The 22,779-nt window shown below is 39.2% G+C and overlaps 1 protein-coding gene across 9 annotated transcripts in view; it reads right to left on the bottom strand.

The window, feature by feature from the left end:
* Window positions 1-22,779, bottom strand: part of st3gal3b (ST3 beta-galactoside alpha-2,3-sialyltransferase 3b) — a 50,584-nt gene that overhangs the window by 2,890 nt on the left and 24,915 nt on the right. For all 9 annotated transcript variants that reach the window (XM_087812038.1, XM_087812037.1, XM_087812041.1 and 6 more), the window contains 6 exons: window positions 21,603-21,697; window positions 16,439-16,502; window positions 16,266-16,361; window positions 15,862-16,048; window positions 4,250-4,396; window positions 2,055-2,201 (listed from right to left, as the gene is read on the bottom strand). In XM_087812038.1, the coding sequence (XP_087668164.1) occupies window positions 2,055-2,201; window positions 4,250-4,396; window positions 15,862-16,048; window positions 16,266-16,361; window positions 16,439-16,502; window positions 21,603-21,697 (736 nt within the window). The remainder of the gene's footprint in view (window positions 1-2,054; window positions 2,202-4,249; window positions 4,397-15,861; window positions 16,049-16,265; window positions 16,362-16,438; window positions 16,503-21,602; window positions 21,698-22,779) is intronic.

The following is a 22,779-nucleotide window of genomic DNA, read 5'->3' as shown; positions in this document are numbered from 1 at the left end:
CAAAGCAGGTGAGACATTTTTTTGTTAATTAATAGTATACAAAAATTGAGTTTGACGTTGCACCACGCTCTTATGGGCCACATCACATTAGTTGACGGACTAATTTTGGCCCCCAGGCCCCTGAGTTTGACGCGACAAGAGATTCATTTTTTAGTGCGGCCCTTTAACTGTATTTATGTGGCCCTCAAGTGAAAGGTGATGTAGAAACTAACACTTTAAATTTGGATTTATTTATTTAAGTCTGGTCTAGAAAGGCACTATATAAATAGAGATTATTATTATTATTATTATTAATATGACTCTAGGGTTTTTGTTTTAGGATTTTTGCCTCCAATATTTTTTGGGGGTATTTATTGACTATTTTTAAGATTTAAATGAACATTAAAATATTTTTTAAGAAAAGTGCATTTATATCAGATTAATAAAAATGTTATATAAAATACAATATAATGATAATTTCATCATATTTTACTTGATTTTATAACTTCATTTTAACTTTTCCGCTCCTTTATTTTTTTTTTGGTCAAAGGCCCCTCACTTCAGACACTGGATAAAATGTGGCCCCTGAAACAATTCAATTGCCTAAACCTGAATATTCGGACTCTGTGTGAGAACGGGAGAATCTAATGAGGCTAAAAAAAGAAAGTCATCCCGATATTAAACAATTCCGACTGGTTGTGTTTAACTTGAGATAAATCCTGCGACTCAGGTGAAAGATTGAATCGTGGATCCAGTCTTTAGACTCTCCAGCTAACGCCGAGTCCACACAGGGACCCGCAGGACCGGCGTGGGCGTGCATGTATAAGTAGAACCACGTTGTGTCGGCCTCTTAGACCCCGGACACTTCTGGACAGAAATCAGGGTTGGAGGTTCCTGTGAGCCGGTCCGGGCCCCGCAGAGACCAGACACAACAAAGGACGGAGACACGGGAGTGGAGGATGAGGCAGACGAGTGGGGATGGGAGGATAACAGAGGAGGAGAAAGGCCGGCGTCCCTGATGGAGTCCCACAACCCTGTGATGTGAGTAGAACCACGTGTGTGACGGGAAACAATGCGCTGTTGTAGGACAAACACAGGAAGTTGGTTCGGGACGCAGGTGTGAAGATGTTTAACATCGTCTAGAGAAACTAAATGCCGTCGTTTAGTTGCTCAAATCAAGTTACAGTTAAATTCAAGCTGTATATGTATTTAATGACTGTAAAACTGTTAATAATATGCTCTGAGTGAATATGGTTTTTTTGAGATTAAATGTTGAATTTCCGCCAATTATTCAACCTCACTGAAGGTTTTTGAAAAGTGATAATGCTTTTCTCACTCCCTCTCAGTGAACTCATGCCTGCTGCTTTTGCATGAGCATTATAAAGATCTCGTTTCCTGCTTAAAGAAAATGTTTGACTCCTGAAGGTCAGATAAACAAATAAATAATCCAATGTACCGAGAATCCTGCCTGACCCTTGACGAATGTGAATCTGGTCTATGTTTAGGCAAAACCATACACAAGAACAAGGCCACAGTTTTATACTTTCATATTCCATTAGTTACGGTTATTTAAACCTGCATGTTAAAGTTTAAAATACATATTTCAACACTGGACTCTCTACTTTAGTTCATTTGATAATAAAAAGCAAACAGAAAGTCATTTGTATTTGTATCACGAACACCAAGGTAAACAAATCCTCCCACTTTTCAAACGCAGACTTGACCTTTAGCCATCCAAAAGAGGGATTAAATGAAGTGATGACTAAATATAAGAAGCATAGCCGGCATCTTAAAGGTGAAAGATCAAGTGGATGACATCATCAAAACATAACCGATGACTCAGCGTAAACTCGTTTCATTTGCTGCTGACTCATCATATTCTGTGCAGGGTTGTGTTTCAAGTTCAAGAGTCTCCACAATTAAGACTTTTTTTTATTTTTTCCTCTGATAAAACTCATCCTTTCTTTCTTATTTCTATTCACTGCGGCGAACAATAAAAAGAGAAGAAGGGTGACCAGGTGTCCTGACGCAACAGGTTCTTACTCATGGACCGACCCTCAGCAACAGTGGCTCACCTCTTTGATTGCAGACATCTTGACGGTCTCGTAATAGTGCAGCGGTGCGTACGGCTTGCTCATGTCGTAGCCGAAGCCTGCCACTGCTACCTCGTCACAGTTGTGCAGCGCCATGGTGATTGCAACTGTTCCCAACGTTGGAATGTTCTGTGGCGAAGACGATGAGGAGAGTTAGGGAAAAAAATGGTTCGACTAAATGTCAGCAACTGTGTTTTGCTACAAAAGAATGTGGCGATACTTTATGTATATGAATCATGTTTAAAGTAGCAAATATGGTCTCGCATAAAAACATACATTTATTTAAAGAGTCTTTACTATATTTATTTTTGGATTAGTCTTTCTGTGTGAGGGGGTGAATCTTCCGTATTACACAAACCGCACAAACAAAGTAAGAGTGAAGAGTCTGGCACGACAGTATTTGGCGCTCCATGAGCCAATCAGCAACCAGAACACAGAACTCATGCTCTGATTGGTCAGTGCTTTTATGTAAGCCAATAGCATGCTGTGTTATATATACATGGTGCTTCCTTTAATCCCATAATATAGCGAAAAATCTGTGATATTTAAAAGAAAATCTCATCTGTAAACTGCAGGGCTGTGTCCCTAATCTTACACTTAATATTTTGAGTACACAAGTGCGTCCAAATGAGCAGTGTGCGAAAATGTAGTGCGCATTGAGCACTTAATTGGTGCACTCAAACAGCCTTAAAATTGAGTGTGGACCGATGGACACTTTCCACCCTTACCGGCCGCCATCCTAGTGACGTAAATTAGGCTAAACTGAAGCTACTTCACTGACAACGGGTCCAGCAGATAACGGTGTAAATGTCCAGAGAAAACACACATTTTACCACAAAACAACACAACAACAATAATAACACAATGAAACACAACTTTATAACTTGTGACGATTGTTGAAAATAGTAGTAAAAGTTAAAAGTAGTAGAAGAAGAAGCTGTCGAGTCATTTCCGATAAGTGTGTAGCGGCAGTGTTTGATTTAAGACAGTACTACCTTGCTGAAATTTGCGGACTGCACAATCAAGTGCACTGTCTTACAGTGTACTGTAATGCAATACGCTTGGAGAAGTGAACAATTTTATTTTTTACACTGTCTTGGAAGTTGGGCCATCGACTTGCTGCTCTAACCAAGGTTTGCATTCCCGTCAGATGGTGTGTACTAACATGAATATTTGATGGCAACTACTACTCTCAAGCCTTATAGCTGCACTACAGAAGATTGAGCGATTTTGTTTCTGGCTCCCCCTACTGTTATAACAGTGTAATCGCGACATTGTGAAATGTCGAAAGATAAGTGTCTCCAGCCCTGCTGGTTTACAATAAGAAAGAAAGGACTTTTCTTCATGGTAGCTTAAAAATTACACCCAAGACCACGGCCATTACGGAAATAATTTAAACCACCGTCCCCACTGCCGTAAAGCGGTTTTGGGTAGGGAAGAGCATTACACTTATAAAAGTTGTTGCGGCAACTACTCGCTCCTTCCGTCTTCGGTCTGTTGGACTAACCGACGGCGAACACTTGGTGACGAACCATTACCTCGAAAACGCGACCCCTGCTGAGGCGCCCTCGTCTAGGGGCCACAAAGAGATCTGAGGGGTACACACTTTGAGCGGGTGGAGGAGGAAGAGTGGAGGGAGGCCCCCGTTTAAATCATTACGCTGATTTGTGGCCCCCAGGGAAGGTGGGAGCTGCAGCGGCAGCAGCAGCTGGACACCCCCCACCCCAGTACGACCGGTACATTTCCACACATGCAACATAAACACTCCGGTTACAAACACAACTCTTCATTAATTCTTCACATTTGTAAACCATGATGGTCAGAGGCCAGACAGCAAAGCACTCTGGGAGGAATTATCAAATCATAAAAAACTCTCCAGTGACCACATGTGGAACACATGCCCGGTTCATCAAGGGGGGCGGGGGGGGGGGGTGTTGTGGTGGCCCCAGAGGGCAGTTACAGTGATACCCCCTCGCACATGTCCCCCTAGAATATTACACCCGGCTCCGCTTTTCAACGAAAACTCTGATGGGTTCGAGCAAACATCTCGGAGAGTCGTGTCAGTCATTAGTCGCGGCTCAAGTAATCAGCGTTTCACACACACAAGTGGACCGGAGAGTAAATCTGACTAAAGATATACAGAAATGTCGGGTCTAATCATCGGGGCGAGCACTTACCCCTCTCCCCATGAGGCCGTTGTTGAAGGGCAGGCCTATGAACTGGAAGGCGGCCTCCTGGATGAAGTAGGGGTTGAGTATTCGGATCTCGGACGGCTCCCGAGGCACAAACTGGGCCACCGACTTCCAGAAACCCTCCGTCCCCCTCTGATGGAGACAGAAAGAAAAAGAAAAAAAAAAAAAGTTAGTCATCTGAAGACGTCTCCGGACCCAGAACATCAAAGCCGGAATATCTTATGCAGCGTTGACATTAAACACAGAAGCAAAACCAGGAGCCAGACCCCGTCCAGCGCTGATTAGGGAAATAGTTTTTGGACCCTTTAATGGATGAAGTCAGGGCGAGGGGCTCCCTGGACATCAGTAATTAGGACGTCAGCAGGAGCAGAGCCGTGGGGGGGGGGGACAGATCGCCTATGAGTGCTGACAGTGTTCTGCTGTACAGAACAGAGTTTCACTGCTGGGAAAAACCAGTCGTGTAATCTGACCATCAAAAACGGGGTCCCACAGGGGTCAATGCTTGGTCCATTGTTGACCACTTGGCATGGTAAAGAAATGATTGTCTCAAACCAATTCCTCAGAATGTGAGTCACGTCTACACATTTGACTCAACTCAAGAGTTTTACAGAAAAAAAGTTGACAATGTTTTTATTATTCAATGATAGCTGGTTAGGGAGACATTTCGCTAAAGTAAGAGTCAGTAACAAGTAGTTATTTTTCCAGAATGCGATTTCTAATCTTTACTTGTATACAACGATTCAATACCTCACCTGAGAATGACTATGGCTAGCACTGTTAGCTATAGCAGCAGGTATATCAGTCTCACTTTTAGTACAAATAAATAAGTTGTGTGTGTCACGGAGTGGCACTTAAAAAAAGTTGAATAGTACCCAAAGACCCAATTTTCAAGGTTAAATCAAAACATTTTTTTTTGTTGCACAACGAGAATTTTCAGTGCAAACAGTGTTGTTGTGCTCGAGGTAACCTGTCAACTTTATGTGTCGAGTTTGTATAAAGAAAAATAATTATTGTTTCATTAAAGTTAAAAAATTGTTTGATTACAATTGAAAATTTGTTTATATACAAAACAAAACGTTTGTATGATTCCAGGTGTTGATTGTATAAAACTTATATATACTATAAACCAACATAAAGGACCAGATTTGACTAAATAAAAAATCAAACAAATCTCTCTGTGCTTGCGTGGAATTTACTCCGGGTACTTTGGTTTCCTCCCTTAGACCAAAACAATACTGTGTTTTTTGGTCTGTTAAGGAAATCAGATGTTAAAAAATAAATGAATGAACAAAATGGTTCAAAGAACTCAATTGAAAGTTGACCTGGATGGGTCATGAAAGGATACATTTTAGTGGAATGTATATGGAAAAAAAAGGACAGCTGACATGTTGGCAACTTAAGTGAGAAACCATGTCAAGAAGTGCTCACCTGAAGAATGTCGTCTATACACTTGAACATTGCAGTAAACAGGCGTACGCCCGACAATCAATCTTCCTTGTAACAAACGGAAAAATTCACCTGCAACAAACTGTCGGAGCACAACTGAGCGATTTCTCAAGAAAAAAAAAGGCTGTGAAAGCAAAAGGATCTAAAATGTAAATGGCAATCACCTGTTCAAATAGTGCACACTCATGCTGCCGCCTTTGATTCAAGCTATGCATGAGCGTGTGTGTTTGTGTGTGTTGGCAGAGGCAGTAGCAACAAGTCTGCCGGCTTTGTGGCTTTCCACGGCGGCGGCTCTTTTTTTTTTTCAACCCCGGTCCACTTCTGGGGCGGCAGCAAGCTGCGACAAGAGCGGCGGCTCATCGCTCCTGTCAACACAGCTTGTGTTTGCCAGGAATCCATTTAGCGCTGCGTTGCGTGTCTGAATGAAGATGGTGACGGTGTACACATCGCCGCATGAATGTGGCCGGGGCGGGGATCTCTTTGATGGCAGCGAGACAGGCGGGGGAAGAAGTACAGGTCGGCAGGAGCGGCAATCAGCCGGTCGTTCAGGACCCGTCGGGGGAAAGTCGTGCGGTGGATGCGAGCAGCTGTTTACAGTACATGTCGCCGGAGCACTTGCACACCGGGTGGAGGAGCCAGTAAAAGTTTATGATAGCACTCCATGTTCCTTACACAGCCACCGCCGGGCTTCTTGAAGAGCAACACTTAGTGCTTCTACTAAGTTTTTAGGAAGCCAAGTGAACGACCTTTTATGACCACTGAGTATCTTGAGCGACAACATCTCTTTGAAACATATATATTCAGAGTTTGGTTGAAGATATAATTGTATATTTATGTTATGCAATATCTGCTTAATAATAAGGGTCTTGAAATAGGTATTTCTTTCAAATAAAACCTTGTCTTTATTAGGAATAGAATTTAATATTTATCAACATTTGAACCTTCTCATTTCTTTTCAATGTTTATATATTTAGGTAAATTTTAATTTTCTTTACATTTTATCTTTTATATTCTATGTTATGGATGCACCGATCTGTTTAAGGCATCGTTCCTCTCAAAGGTGGATCAATGAAACGGTTCCATCTGCTGAGCTGATCTGTTATATATTTATATATATTAAAAACTAATAATATTAATAAATAAAGGTGAATCTTTTTTTCTAAAAATGTGGTTTATTTATTTAAATAAATACCAGCTTTGCAGTTCCATTTAATATAGTCATTTCTTTCTTCTTATTCGAAAGTTATATATAGTCATTTTTGATTTAATTCAAAAGTAGTGCAACAAAGTTAATACTGTATGTAAACAATGGCAACCATCAATATTCAAAGCCCAGGTATGGCAAGTTGAACCGGTGCATTTCTAATCTTTAAATGTAATAAAATGTTAATATGTTAAAGTTAAATGATGTATCATTGGGGGTGTAAAATTATATTGATACACCTAAATATCCTGATATCATATTGTGGTTTAACAGCAACGTATCAATTTTCTTCACTAAATATGCAAAGATTCTAACCGTGTGTTCATTGTGTTGCAAGTCAACTAAAAGGCAGATATTATTTTGTTCAGCCTGCGTATAAAAAGCGGAGGTTGCATCGAACTTGGCATTTTCTTTTCTTTTTTCAAAATTTTAAACCTGCTTATTTAGTATACTACAAGTACGGGTTCACCTTTTAACATCAAGAAAACTTTATGCGTTTAACCCAAAAAACTGCATTTGCTTTGTTGTGAAAAAGAAATGTAGATCCCTCCATTTTAAATCAATAATCTGATGTAACAACATTGTGTGTTTATTATGCTATGATAGTTTTCCTACAATACTTTTTTTTTTTTTTTAATCGCCATTTTCCTGCCAAAACACAAACCTATACATCATATGCTGATATTTCTACTATTTTTAAATATCTCCAAAGACAACTGTGTTCAGGGAGAAATAACCGAGATTGTATAATGATCAGAAAATACAGACGATTAACGCACATGCATCAATATGAGGCGACACAAATGAGCAGAAAAGTCAAAACTGTGGTTTCAGTTCGGAATCCAACACAAATGTGGGGAAGATATTAACGATAATTGATCCACGACGTAATGGAAATGTTAAGATATTGAACTTGATCGTACCAGAACCTTGGCATGGTGGCTGTTAATAAGATCTGGAATCAGCCTCGAGGGAACAGGATGTGGCTTCTACTGACCGCTAACCCCCTCGCGAGTGTGTGTTGGCTGCTACAGAAGTGTGTGTGTGTGTGTGTGTGTGTGAACGAGAGTGATGTTGAGGCCGACAGAACAGGGTCGCGCACACACCGGGCTCAGACACACGTGCAAAGGTGAACAAAAGTGTGCGGCTTTGGTGTTTGGGCTGTCGCCGGGCTGTGGTCAGGGAGGAAATGGCTGTTTCCCTTCTCCTGTGACAGCTTTATGGTTAAATTGGCGAGGATTATTAGATTTAAGTGCGAGCGCACGGCTGCGCGCTCCAATAAAGCACCTGTTAAAACAAGCTGCAGTGAAGAAACGAGGAGAAATCTTCATCGCTCCTCCAGGAGGAAAATCTAGATCTTTGGATTCTCATCTAGAATACGTGATTTTATGGCATCATTCAATATGGGAGGTTGTCAAAGTGTGACCAGCACTGATAAATCTAACATCCCAACAGATGCATGAGTCAACAAATGAGACACCGCGGCGGTTTTTAATTTCCTGAAGAATTCTCTTCATGTTAAACACATTAGTTAAATTTCCCATCTCTTCTTTTTCTCACGTTTATCGCTGCAGTCAAGTTCTTTTTTGGCTAAATAAATAAATAAACAGATACAAGACAAATGTTCTCAAGGGAAAAAAAAGCTCTAGTTCCCTCCCTGCAAATATTGTTCCACTGAACCATTTTATTATAATGCAATTCAATTGGATTTTAATGACTCTTAAAGTAGCTTTCAAATAGTTGTGTTGTAAGTTATAATCTCCTTTACCTATGTGTCATCTCTGGGTCAAGGTGACCCGAATGCCAGAAAACAATTTGACTTTAACCCAGAGGCAACACGCGGGATACTACCTTTTCTTTTATTTCGGGAATTCAAGTCACCTTAACCCTGACATAACAAAAGGGTTAAGGAGTGCAATAAAAAAAAAACTCTTTTTTTGCACCAGGCCAACAAGAAAAACTAATGAGATAAAATGTTGTGCTCAGTGGTAGAAATTTGTTTGTCAGAATTTTTAAATTAGTTTAAAATGTATTCTGCAAATACACAAACCTCCACACTAAAACCTTTTTTAACCTAATGATGCCCTTAATTTACATTATATATAGCTTTGTAACCCATAACATTACTGTAACTTTTTATTCTCTCACTCTACTTTTAATTTCACTGTTGTACAGATTTTTCATTCTGCAAAATTGCAGGTTGTTTATAATTTCTTCTGCAATCTTGAAAATCAACCTGCAAATTGCAGACGGGTATTTCGAACACTGGTGCTGTTCATTTGTAAGAATATAAACAAGAGTTGTGAGGCTGCACTTAGTTTAATAGAACATCAATTCAGCTTCAAATCATTTTGTCATCTATGACATCATCTCAAGCTCCTAGTATCCACTTCTAGAACAAATGGAATGCAGCCATTCTCGTGGTCCCTGGTGCTACAGAAGCTCAACATGGACAAAAATACGTTGAATCATCGTGTCGATTGAGTTCATGCTGGGCTTTATATCATGTTTGACCTCAGAGGTGCAGCAAAGTGGGAACAAATAACCCATATAATGGGCCACAGATCAAATGTATATCATCTGCAGCCCTAGACTTCCACGGGCTAAATATTTACGAGGGCGATCCAAATGTTTTCCAGGGCTCCGTTTATGTTGAGACTTTAAGTCAAGTGTAATTCAAAACAGCTCTTTTGCTTCCTTAAAGCTCACAAATGTCTTTGGAAGTGGAAAACTAAATTGATTTAATCCCCTTTTAATTCAATTCTGCGTTGTCAAGCAGAATAGGCGGCGAACAGATGTTAAGTCTATTTGACGTGTAATTTCACAGCTGGACGAAAATCACGAGCATTGAAACTATCAAAGAATCTTAATACCCGGGATTACAGGCAGATTATGTTACAGGCTAAAGAGGAGACATGTGGGCCGCTACGAGCGAGGGATCAAACAAATGGAGGATAAATACGAGTAAATACAAGTTTGTGGTTAATATGTGGATTACAGAAAGAAGCAGGCATTTATCACAGACTCGCTTTTCCTGTCCTCGTCACACCTAAAGAAGAAGAAGTCTGATGTAGTTTAGTTCCAATCTGGCATAAACCTGCGACTCCCTGCTCCCCTTTAAACCCCGACCGTTTCCCTGCGCGGAATAAAGAATCCCTGCGGGGCTGTAAACTCAGCTGCAGGATACTAACGTGAGGAACAACATGATGTTTCACATGTGCGGCCGTTTTACAAGTCCAAGAAATGTCACTAATTCAAATCCGACAGGGAACCAAGTCAAAGGTGAAGGTATGAAGTGAGACGTTGTCCTCCACGATGGAGGTTTAAACTTTCAGTTAATCGTCCTAAAATTGATGTTAAATATCAATTTATGGTCATTCTTATTAACTATACAAGAAAGAAGCGATTTTGTTTCAAATAAAAAAAATGAAATAGTTATTTATGGACTTGGGTTGCATGAGTTTGTTGCATAAAATGTGTCGTTTTCTCTCTTGGAATCTACCACGAGGGTCGTGTAAAACCACCGTCATCTTTAGGAGGATGTGGTTTGATGCAAAGTTGTTTGTAAACGACAGCTCGAGGAGGAGGACTCGCTCCCGGAAGGTGGACTTAAAGCAATTTGGACACGAGAATGGTAACCCCAAACTGCTAACAATCACAATTAAAGTTGTCTGGAGGTTATTAGCTCGTGTGGAAGTCGTACCTATGAGTTTGTCTCACCACACAAGTGTTCCACTTTGAGGAGGATGAGGGGAGTTGAGGGCAGGTTTTTAAAAGGAAAGTTGGATGTCTCCCGGTGTATCAAAACGACTGCATTGTCATCATTTTAAATCTTAAGAAAAATGATTGAGAATCTTCTAAATAAATCCCTGTACTCGTTCATGTACATCCCACATGACCTGCCGTTATTAAAGTGCTGTTACCATAATACACTGCAACAGGTTAAGCTCTTAAGCACCACAGGTATGAAGTATTACTGGGGCTCAATGTGTACAACACTAAGCTATCAACCTTTATCATTGCACAACACATTAAAATCCACCTCTGCGTGTTTTGAGGGTTATTTGATAACCTGAGCCCTCAAGAATCAATTTAAAAGGATCAAAACTGATAAGCGAAGAGTTAGGAGTTAAATATTACATAATTTTGGGGAGTTTTTGATCAATTTATTCATTATTATGAAGTCCAGACAGTATGGAAATGATAAAAATCTTTTTTTTTTTTTTTTTAAACCAAATTACAAATTTATTTGCTAACATCATGCCCTGGATAACATTCTAAATGCTTTCAAAAAACAAGCATTATTTCTTATATTTCTCACAGTTCTACTTACAATCACATAACACTTATATGCTCTGGCTTTTGCAAAGACACTGTGTCTTTATGTGGCACTTACAGCAGATGTAAAATATCATGGAAAGTCCAAACACAATTAAGATCGCTAGAGAAATGTATTTCTTTCATAAACTGAATGCAACATTTGCTTGCTAAGCTAGTTGATAAAAATGGTCAAAGCTAGTGACCACCCCATAACGCTTTGCATCTTGGTATATTCTAAAGTCTAGCGTCTAAACATTTGAGAAGATTTTTATGACCGAAAAACATTGAATATTTGAAAAAATGATTTCATAATAAGTATGTTTAGAATGAAGGGCTTCATATGCAATCGGTGCCCAATTGAAAATAATACCAGAGTTATAATTAAAAATAATAAAGACTAATGAATAAGGTGGTATATTATTAGGTCATACGTGTCATATTATTTAAAAAGAAAAAGTGGAAACTAACCATTGTTTTCTAAATTCAGATGCAGTGATATCGTCTTGAGCTTATAAACCACTAATGAAAAGGGGAGTCAAGCCAAATTTAAAGTTAAAACAAGTTAAAAAACAAGTTACATTTAAGATCAAAACATCGGCGTCCAGATCGCTCGCGACAGACGTGACTCACTTGTGTAACGCAACACTCGAGGTAATCAGTGACATCCGGACGCAAGTGAGTCACTTTCTTCATGTTCAAAATCCATGTTTACAAGCATGTAAATGTTTACGAAGACATGTATTCTTGCTACTTTTGGGCTTCTGCAGATGTCTGCTCTTTAAATCGACATGCACAGGTGATTGAAATAACCCAGGAAATTACCGTAACATCTAAAGGTATCTGTCGTCCTCATGGAGCTTCTGAAAGTTATTTCGCAAATGTTTTTTCACAACTGGCTTACTTCCAACACCGATAGAAAACGTTAACGAAAGGAGACGCATCTCAAACGTCTCCATCCATCACCTATCGCGGTGGCCTGCAGAGAGAGTTCACTGATCCCGTAAACAAACACGGAGATGAGACACCGACAGTCCACCTCCGAAATCCAGTGTTTACCACCGCCTGTATATCCTCTGCCGACTCTGTTTGAAAATACCCCTCCATATACAAACAACTGAGGCCGTCCACCGCGCGCACACATAAAGCTAAGTGCAACAATTAGACACATAGGAGAAAGACAACAATCCTCGAAATTATGTTTGAAGACATTTGTAAACAGCATGTTAAAAGTGGGCAATCAACCAGGCGGCCTGCGCACGTGAGGTCACTCGCTCGGCGACAGGGATGAAACGGAATCTTGTAAACCTCCAGGATTAGGTCAAACTAAAAGATGGAGAGTCAATCTGGTTGTTAACGAAGATTTGAGTTTCCGGAGCTCAGCTGCCAAAATCTTCAGTTGAATTTGAGAGTTTATGCAACGTGGGCGTCTGTCTGAGGCTTTAAATAAAGGATAGTAAACAAGTCCTGACTCCATTTGACTCCAGTTGGACCATGTTTTTACACATCTAAAGGCCCGGGGCAGAGTCCGGCCCATGGTGTGTGTATGAATGAGGAAAAATACACTTTCTTTCATAGCCAGTTAAAAAGGACTTGAACCGCCTCCGGCGCTAAATGTGCATGTGAGCGACCGTGAAAGCTGATGCATCCACTTCATCCCAGACAAATAACTGAGGGAGAGATGCTTAGCACTATGATATATGAGGGTATTTTAAGATTTTTTCCACATTTGAGTGGAAAAACCTTCGAGTCACGGATGTTCTGATGAAACTCAAATGATCTCGTAAACACCTCCCACTGTTTATGTTTCCTGATGTATGCGTCTCCTCCATATATAGGTCAGATACAAGACGCTGGAGGTGAGAACGTTTATATAACAACTAGCTAACGATACTGTGAAGATATTTTCAGTGACTATGCAAAAGCTATGTTATTTAGTTTTTAAATATTTTATTATCGCTTTATGCTTGCATGGACGTAAAAGGGTGCTAGATTCATTTTTCGGCCAATTATAACTGGAGGGCTTGGGACTTCTAAAAGGCTGTACTTGCTTTAGATTTGAACTACAAAGCTCTAATTCTGTTTAGACCTTACTTGGAATAGGACAAAGAAAATGAGCACTGATCAATAATAATAAGAGTTTTTTGCGCACAACCGTTTTCGGCCTTTTTGGCCTTTTATGACAAAAAAATCTGGGTTATTCCAGAAAAGCAGTTTGTGACAGTCATTCCAAGACCAAGAAAAGCTTTGTAGGGTGAGAGAACCAGGCTGACTCAAGTATAGATAATTACACCCGAGTATTATTTTACTTTGCTAGCTCTGGTTGATCCATTTGGCTCCTCAGAACTGCACTCAATAGTCGACTAATCTTTTTTATTACCTTCCTTATAAGTAAAATAATCAGATTTCAAAACTACCTTCTAAGTTAATCTTGTCTTATTTTTTCATTGATCAGTCAAAAATGTGCTTGTAGAATAACTATCAGTCAAATGATTTGCTACTTGCACACAGGTATATGAACAGTTACCTGGAAAGATTTGACTGAACTTAATATCAAATCACCTTTAAAAAAAAAAAGGAATCTCTATTTAAAAGTTAACCCATTGGTGACATTCTTTCACGTGAAACTGCTTTACAAATATTTTTAGGTTTTGAGAGTGAATGGCTTTTTGTTTTTTTCCAAAAGTTTTCATGTCCTTTTGCTTGCTGTAAGCCTGTAATACTTCTTGCGCAGAAGCAGTGACATCACTGAATATTACTATATCTAAAGCAGCAATTGAACCAATCGTTTCCGGCTCCCCCCAGTGTTGGAAAACTGCTACGTGGTGGTTCCTCCGTTGCCACGTACTACATGTACTTCTTTTTTTTTTAAGTTTATTCTCTTCTGTTAAAAGTATTTCGGTACTCATGAGAACTTGCATATGAAAACACTGCTGTAAAGGTTATTTGACACTGAAAAGTTGTGTGATGAAGATTATGATTAAAGTACTGTACAGCGTTTCTGTGAGTAATGACTACTAAATGTAACCAATCATTACAGAACTACAGTATCAAACATGTGTCTAATCTCTAAATGTTACCTCTGCTGCTTTAAGTTAAACTTTACTCTAACATTGTCTTTATACGATCCTTTTTTTCAGATGAATAACTCCAGTGCCAGTTAAAATTTTCTCCTAAAACTGCCGGAGGCGTAGAACCGCAGCACAGATGAGCAAGGCAGTGATGATGGTCTGTGCTAAAAATACTCAGTACTAAGTGCAATTTGGCCTCAACCGCCATAAAAAAATTAAAAAAAGAGAAATGTCTGGGCACTGACATTTCAAGAAAACACACTGCTCTTTTGATATCTTTTGTGTGCGTCTCTTCCAAGAGCTTTTCATAAGTAGCCTTTTGTCCCAGTGTTGAATGGGCTCACAGTAATCCCTGTCCAAGAGATACTGGAGACTGTTTAACAAGGAGAGAATGAAAGTGCTTATGGTAGCTTTTCACTACAATGAAGGACTTTAAAAAAAAAAAAACACTTCTTTCTGTCGGACCGAGGTGAACGTCAGATCCCGCTGATGGAGAAATGTCAAAATAACAGTGCGGCAAACGTAATTGAGTTCCGACAATATGAAAGAAAACCAATTGGGAAACCATCAGGAGCTTCCTATCCAGAACAATGCAGGTTAAGAAGGCAATTTGCTGATCGTTGGAGTCAGAAGAAAAGGTAGAGACATGCAGGGAAAATTGCCTCACAGCCAGAGATTAAGAACAATCCTCCACAACTCCAGAGGGTCTTTTCTAACTCAACTGTACTTTCCAAATCCAGGCGTCGAAAACATCTAAAACACGCACTGAAGGTACTTGTTGTCCTCTTAACCTGTCCTACAACAGCTTTCGATTCCAAAGGAAAGAATGTGCAGAATGCCATTAGGGAATAGGTATGCTATTTCTAAATAAAGAACACATAAGTAGAATGTTTAAAAAAAAGCTTAAGACTGACCAGGCTGTTGTACAAGTGCAGGTGTTATAAACTTTGGTGTATTAATAAACCCTCAAAATGTAAACGTTAACGACTTGCCGACAAATGAACTAGGAGCTCGGATTGTAGCTTTAAAAGGTGTGAATGGTCGTTTCCTATTAATACAATTTCTTTTTAGGGCATTAGATAAAATAAAATAAAAATCACAAACAAAACAGTCAATGTTTCAAAGCATCATAAAAGTAGTTGTGTAATACAAGCAACATTTAGATACATTTTTAGCGATAGCAACATGCTAGGTCCATTCTTGTTGAAAAACAGCTTGGATCTTAAACACATTTCACTGTGGTCATAATGGTTGACCTGACTGATAAGACAGTTCCATACTACACCCTGTACCCTGAACTACATATGTGTGGTTTCATCTCTCGATCATGAAAACTGCCTCTTGATCAACCGAAAGACAAGAAAGCTGTGACTATGATCGGCTTTTAAAACCTGGTATAGTAACAGAACGGTGATTTGTGACATTGATAATAAAAAAGTCATAGACTCCCAGAACAAAAAGTTATTTGCCAAATACAAAAATGATTTCATGTTTAAAGACAGCGGGGCCTTGAAACTTCAAAATACTTAGAAAACAGACCAAAAAATATATCGACTTACCGGTTTCTCCTTCATGACTATCTGTCTGAGCCACTTGAAGTCCAGAGGTTTGAAGGCTGAGAAAACAAATAGCGAGTCTTTTTCATATTTATCGGGCTTCTGTATCGCTCCCTCTGGATATGTAATCCTCAAGGTCGTTTTGGTCCCCACGTCCCTGCTGTACCCCGTGACCGGAGCTTCGTTCAACCTGCGGGAGAAGAAGAGGTTCAGCACTACATGTTTTAAAAGCATGACGATCATCAATGAGTTGGTAATGATAGTAGCATGTGGACACTGATGTTATTCCAAGTGAAGGAGAAACATTTTCTAAAGAGGTTCAGAATGAAAAGACTTTGTTTTAGCTTAAGAAAAATCAGGCCCCTGTGGGACTAATAAAAGGAAATTTTAATATAGAATCAACTGACCTCACTACGATGTCGTACTCGTCGATACGAGGTCCCAAAGACTTGTTGAAGAGGATCCCGCCGTTTCCTACGATGATGCATCTTCGACAGCCGAGACTGAAACGTAGTTTTATTCGCCGTTAACTCCATCGAGATGACAATTGATTTATTAACTGCTCGTCATTAAATGTCACCTTTCCAGTTCTTCTCCGAGGCCAAAGGTCTTCGTGGTCGCCAAAATTGCGTCTACGACTCTTTCTGCGAAGGAGATGAGATGATGACATGAGGGTTTTATTTAGAACTTGAGAAACTAATTTTTCAATTGGACACAGGAAAAGTTGATGTTTAAGTCATTAATGACATTGACTGGGTTTCCAGGTTATCCTGATCATTTTGAGACACATATGTTCAAAAGTTTCCTTGGCAACTGCAAAACATGCACACTGGATTGCATCAAGACGCAATGACAGCTTAAATAAAAATAAAAAACCATATTACATGGTAACTCCTGGAAAAATAACTTTATATAACAGACACCATCATTGGTTAATGTGTAGAATATTTCAGATATTTTCTAGCTGGTGTGGTCCTCTTACCATCACCATTCGATAAAAAGTAATTGTCCTGGAAACCCTTTTAACTCTGAACCAATTTGCTGCTCTGACTCTGGAGCTACTGTAATGACAATAATCAAAAATCAAAAATCCAGTTCTTTGTTTTCAGGTTATGTTTGAGATCTCTAGATGGGTTACAGAAATCTGCAATTCCAATGTCGTCAATAAAGTGTAAATCACCTGGTATGTAAATAATAGTCATATTTTTAAAGACCAAGACTCACAGTAGAAAAGTAATTAAGAAAGACAATTATTTAGGCAGATTTAGTCCCAATATGATAGAGAGAACATATAGTTAAAATAATTTTGTGTGGGGTTAAAAAGGGTGTATCGCGTTCTTGGCAAAAAAAAAAGTTCCCAGAATTCAGATAACCAATTCCAGATGGACTTCTGACGCAAGTCCTGATAGTAAAGTGTAAAATAATCCAAGCATTGGAATTGAAATTAATGAAATAATGACAATTTCAGTTGTAAGAAGTAAATAATCCGGTGATTTGAGCTTCAAAAAGAATCAACAGCCTGTCAAAAGAATCACATCCCACCACGGACATCCAGAACTTAGGTGGTCTTCAGCAGAGGTAGAAGAAGACAATGTTTATTTCTGGAATAGATAAGGCGTGACACATCTACTTTCAGAAATAGAAAGTGATGAAAGTTGGGGAGTAAAAAAAGCTGCTCTTATAACATCAAGACAAGTAGTTATGGAGGAAGCAGCGTTCCGGGCGGTATGCGTGTGAGGAACTCCCATAAAAGTCCTGGCAGAGGAATGCTGTTTTCAAACAACCACATTCTCCCGGTGAAGCAAATGTTGGATTGGTCTTGCTGCGCGGCTTCTGGGCGCGGGGTTCGAACCAGGGATGTTTAGTCATAGTGTACATTCCTAGCGTGTTGATCGAGGTTTCCCAGTAAATTCATGCTTCCAGCAATTGATAACACTTACAAGTCATTAAGTCCTTCATGCACTTGTTTTACAATTGATTTTACAGGCAGTTTTAGTCTAGTTTAGAATCCTCAGCAGGTTCTTTTATAACACTCATCTAAACCGACCCTGTGACTGGCATCTCTATAAGCCCCCTGACCCCGGCTAACCACCCTAATGATTAAGCTGATGTGGTGAGTCGAGCGAAAGCTTCAGACCATTGTTTTGATGTGGTGTCGATGTCTGCCGTCAAGCATCACCCTGAGCAGCATAAACACCGACCAGGACCACACCTGGATCCAAGAGACGGAGGGGTGAAAAACCACAGAGCCGTCATCCAGGGGGGGGGGGGTGACATCCAAGCTAATTTTTAGAAGTGCTCGGGGTAAACATTTCAGCCAAGTATGTCTCATGGTGCGGACGTTCATCCTGGCACAGTTCACGAATGATAAAAAAAAAATCTGGTAAGATGGGAAGCATCTCAGGAGGTATAAACACAGACGCGTCTGTTGGGAAGAGCACAGCCTAAACACTATAAAACACTATGCGGTGAGCGAGGGTTATTTGTGAGGCTCTTACTCGGACAATGTCGTGATGAAATAACGAAATAATAACGATGATGAACCTTTAGCTTATATAGACAAATGACTGGCGGCGCCTTATGCAAGCATCTGCTAAAAAAAGAGAAATGTTGATAAATGAACCATGAAATTAACTGGACCACCAACGTTATTAACTAGGGCTGTGTATTGGGCAAGAATCTGGTGATACCATGCGTATGTGTGACAATACGATATATAAAAGTATTAAAGAAACAACACTTTTTCTGGCTTTTACAACAAAGAAAAGAGCAAATACTTATCAAACTATTACCAAAAAGGCCATTAACATGCAATTGTCAGTGTTTAATCTTTCAACTTCAAACTTTGTTTTAAAGCCAAAATGGGTCCAAACATCAGTTTTATTTCACTTATTGCTGCTCATTTAACTGCGGTATACTTAATTTACTGTTTTTTTAGTAAACTTGACTAAAACTAGTGTCATGCAAGTCAATAGTTGAAGGCTATTGTTACTTCAGATACATTTCAAAACAGAGATTTTCAGACAGAAAAATATTTGATATAATTTCTGTTATATTCATTATTGCTTCCTGTGGGGCCCAGTCACAAATGCCTCACAGATAAATGATAAAACTTGATGTGATGATCTTTATTACTTAACTATCTGATTTTGGGAAGACACCAAAACTTTGAATTGAATCTCACAGCTGCAAATTGCCCGTGGGTTGAAATTTAATATCCCTGATGGAATTTGGTTAGATATGCCACTTTCTAAAAATGATGCAAGTGATCTAAAAACAATCGTGACACAGGTTATGCAACATATCTTATCAATGTAAAGATTTTAACACCTGACATAATCATGCTATATCATTAATAACTTCTAAGATAAATGAAGCATTTCTTAGAGCTAAAGCCACGGCTGTTCACCGAGCTGTTCAGCGACTACAATGAAAGTGCGGGGCTACACAATTCTTCTCGACTGTTTTATATTTAACTTTGTCCGCCGTTATCTCAAAAGTACTTCATAACACTACTTCAACTTTCCTCCTCCTTCACAATTGCAACCGTGTATCTGTTATGATTCAGCAGTGCATTGTGTCGTAGCTTATATGAGGGCACCAGAAGAAAAGACTTCCCAACAGAAGATGGCAGCGAAACAAAACATATCTGACGGACGGGCCTTATCGCTGTAGAAATGTTCCAGATTTAAACTTCTTTGAGGCGCTCTATTCAAGACCCACACGTATCCTCTCTTCACATGAGCACCGCTCAAAGGAAAAAACACGCCGTCGTCATAGATCTGCGGCGAAAACAGAGAGCAGGTGTTGCGGTCCTACAAGGATAAGTCTTTTGATAGCTTCGGTGACAATACGCGTCAGCGTGGGCATGTGGGCAGGAGAACTTTCCGCAGGACAAAGGTGGCATTCTCTGCGCAGGCGAGCATCGGAAAATGTGAGAGGACAGGTCACTGGAGCCGGCTAAATGTTATCTCCGCCTGCACTTGTGTTGTGTTCTGGCTGCGGTGTCCCAAGTGCTGGAGTGTGGCGAGATCAGAGAACAAGAACGAGCTTTATGGACCAGCATGTGGAAGAGAGCGCCAGGACAAGAACTGGTATCTAAGATTGGATTCATGAATCCTGCTCTCATTGCAGGTTCTTTTAAAACAGCACAGAGAAGAATCTTTGCTGTACCACACAAGCTCAATCCATTCACGTCCCATTTTAACCGTTCATTTAACAGTAGAAATAAATATTCGAATGTATCCATTTATAGAAATAACTTCATAATATGGTGAAAAGTATTGCTAGCTACAGCGCTAACTATAGGTCCTCTGTATGCTAGCACCAGAAAGCATCCAAAATAATTGTGGGTGAAAACCTAATACCCGCCAAGCTAGCAGCGGCGGTAATAGGCAAGAATATGGCGGCAGGGACACAGATACGATATATTGCGATACTACAGGAAGAACGATAATAGAGTACTTCACTCTAGCATTACAGAATTTACAGACCACATGACTCTTGACAAAAACTATAAGTGCTTTCATTTGTTTTTAAAACAAAATATGTCCATAAAATCAGCTTGTAGAGCTGGAGTAGACTGTATCCTCTCATCCTCAGTCATTGCCAGGATTTCAATGTTCCTTAAGCTGCGGAGGACGTAATGGTGGCTGCCATCTAGGGGCAGGAAGTTTAATTGCAACCCCAAAATGAATCAGGCATGAATATTTGCATGTTATTTTTAAGTATAAACAAAATATAATTATTTATTTTCAACACATATTATGGACGTATGAACCATAAAAGAAAAATGGTTATGTATAGATGTTTTGCAAGCCAAAAATAAAATTAAAAAAATTATATAGTACTGTTGAATTATCAATACAGTATTGTGGAAAAGAATATTGCAATGTTGATATTTCCCAACACCCTCGCAAGATCCTAATTCAAACAGTAAAGACGATCCATGTCAACATCTCTTTTTCATTGTCTTACTGTGTTTTGTCTAGTCTGATCACTCAGATGGTCTTAGCAAAAAAAATATTACATAGTTTTGTCATCTTCCTTGACCGATAATTCAGTATTCAGTCTCACAAAACGTACGAAAATACAAACCGCATGTTAATAGCAAAGTGACAGAGGAGTTAAGAAAAACATTAGATTAAATGGTAACATCTATAATCTTCTCCTTTACTGCAACAGACAGATTTCTTAAAAACATTTGGAAGGAATGAAAAACATCAATTACATAACTGTGATTCAGAACCAGCCGAGGACGAGGCAGCATGTGTCCCGGCTCAAAATAAAGCAAAACTAATCTTACAAAATTAAGAACAACAGACCCTTCCAGTAAACTCTTCCAGACAACAATGAAGGCTGATGAAAAGGTCCGAAAACAAACGCTACACACATGAAACAACCGAGTGTAGACAATCTACGGACTGAGAGTGACATCAGTGATACCACAGGTAGATACAGTGAACGCACCTTTGTGTGTAAGAATGTTGATAGATGCTCGAGAGCTATGCACTTGAAGACAAAAGTCTTCCTTTTAAATTGTTTTCCAAAAATTGTACATTAAATTGTTGTTCGGCCTTCACAACAGAACTAAACATATGCTAAACGGATCCACTCAAGAGAAGAGTGATGAGTTAGTGGGGGTCAAATGATTTATATTTTCCTTTGACATATAGACTGTGAGATGTAAAGCAATCGCTACGATATGTCAATGAACAGTTCGCAGAATGAATGTCGTTTCTTACCTTGAGTTTTTAAACCGAATGGAGGCATGTAACTGCTGACTTTTGCGAGACTTTTGTAATTTGGATCCAGAAACATGGGCACGTCACTGACAAACCTTCAGTGGACACAGAGAGAAAAATAGAATTATTTCATTGTACAAGCAGGTACCTTCACTTCTAGACACATTCATTGAAGGGTTTTGTTGCGAGTTCTTAAAAAAACAAAACAAGTCTCTAACATTCAAAAGAACATTTCATTCATTCCCTGCAGCACGTCCTCCTCATCCTGTTCTTGGTGTTTCCCGCTGTGATTAATTGAGGTTCTAAAAATCAAAAGAAGCCATTTCCTCCCTGTCAGGAATACGTGCCACTACAGAATAAATGAGTGTTTTTATAACCTGCTGTCAGGCTGCAGTGACACAGGAAAGAAGAGATGATTCCCTGTAAATGTTTTCAATTTCTTCAACTGAAGTCACATCCTCAAGACACCACTGTGAAGCTGTATGGTGTTACTTAGTAACTCCCTTTGAGGTCACTATCAAACTCTCAGTTTTGCATTCACTCTTTTTTGAAGTTCTAATTCAAATGAATAGTAGAGGGAAGAATATTAGCAAGAAGTTTGTCTCTCGCTACGACATGCATAAAGACAGTGGGTCATGATACAATCATATAATAATATAGTTTATATGACAATTTTGTGATCATTTAATTGGAAGAAACTTTTTGAGATCTTTCTACTGTAGTAGAGATATTGAAGTCGTATGTTACCTCCAACTTGCCTAAAATATATATATATTTTTTTTTATTAATAGATAAAAATTGAAATATCAATAAATTGCAATTTTATATTGCAGATATAATCAATGTTGTTTCACACCTATACAAACTTCACAAAATAGCTTCATATTTCATGTATTAAATACAAATGGAAAAGTGGTAATATTTGAACGTTTGTCATCGTTATCTTTAGTTTGTTTCCCTTCATATAATATCATGATTTAAGGACAAAAAAATCATCAACTTTTGTATGCTTGTGTTAGCACCACAACATGGCTATTGTTCATTGAGCATTGTTTTAGGGTTGCTACATAGATTTATTTAGTTTTTACAATTTGGGGATGTTGCTAAGCTAATGACACTGAATTAGGAGGTAGACACTGTCAGTGCTTTTCGGGGTTCCTTTTTATTTACGGTAAAC

Source organism: Callionymus lyra, chromosome 16 (genome assembly GCF_982586985.1).
Source record: "Callionymus lyra chromosome 16, fCalLyr1.hap1.1, whole genome shotgun sequence".
In the NCBI taxonomy this organism is placed as follows: domain Eukaryota; kingdom Metazoa; phylum Chordata; class Actinopteri; order Syngnathiformes; family Callionymidae; genus Callionymus; species Callionymus lyra.
This window is presented reverse-complemented; position numbering and strand designations above follow the sequence as displayed.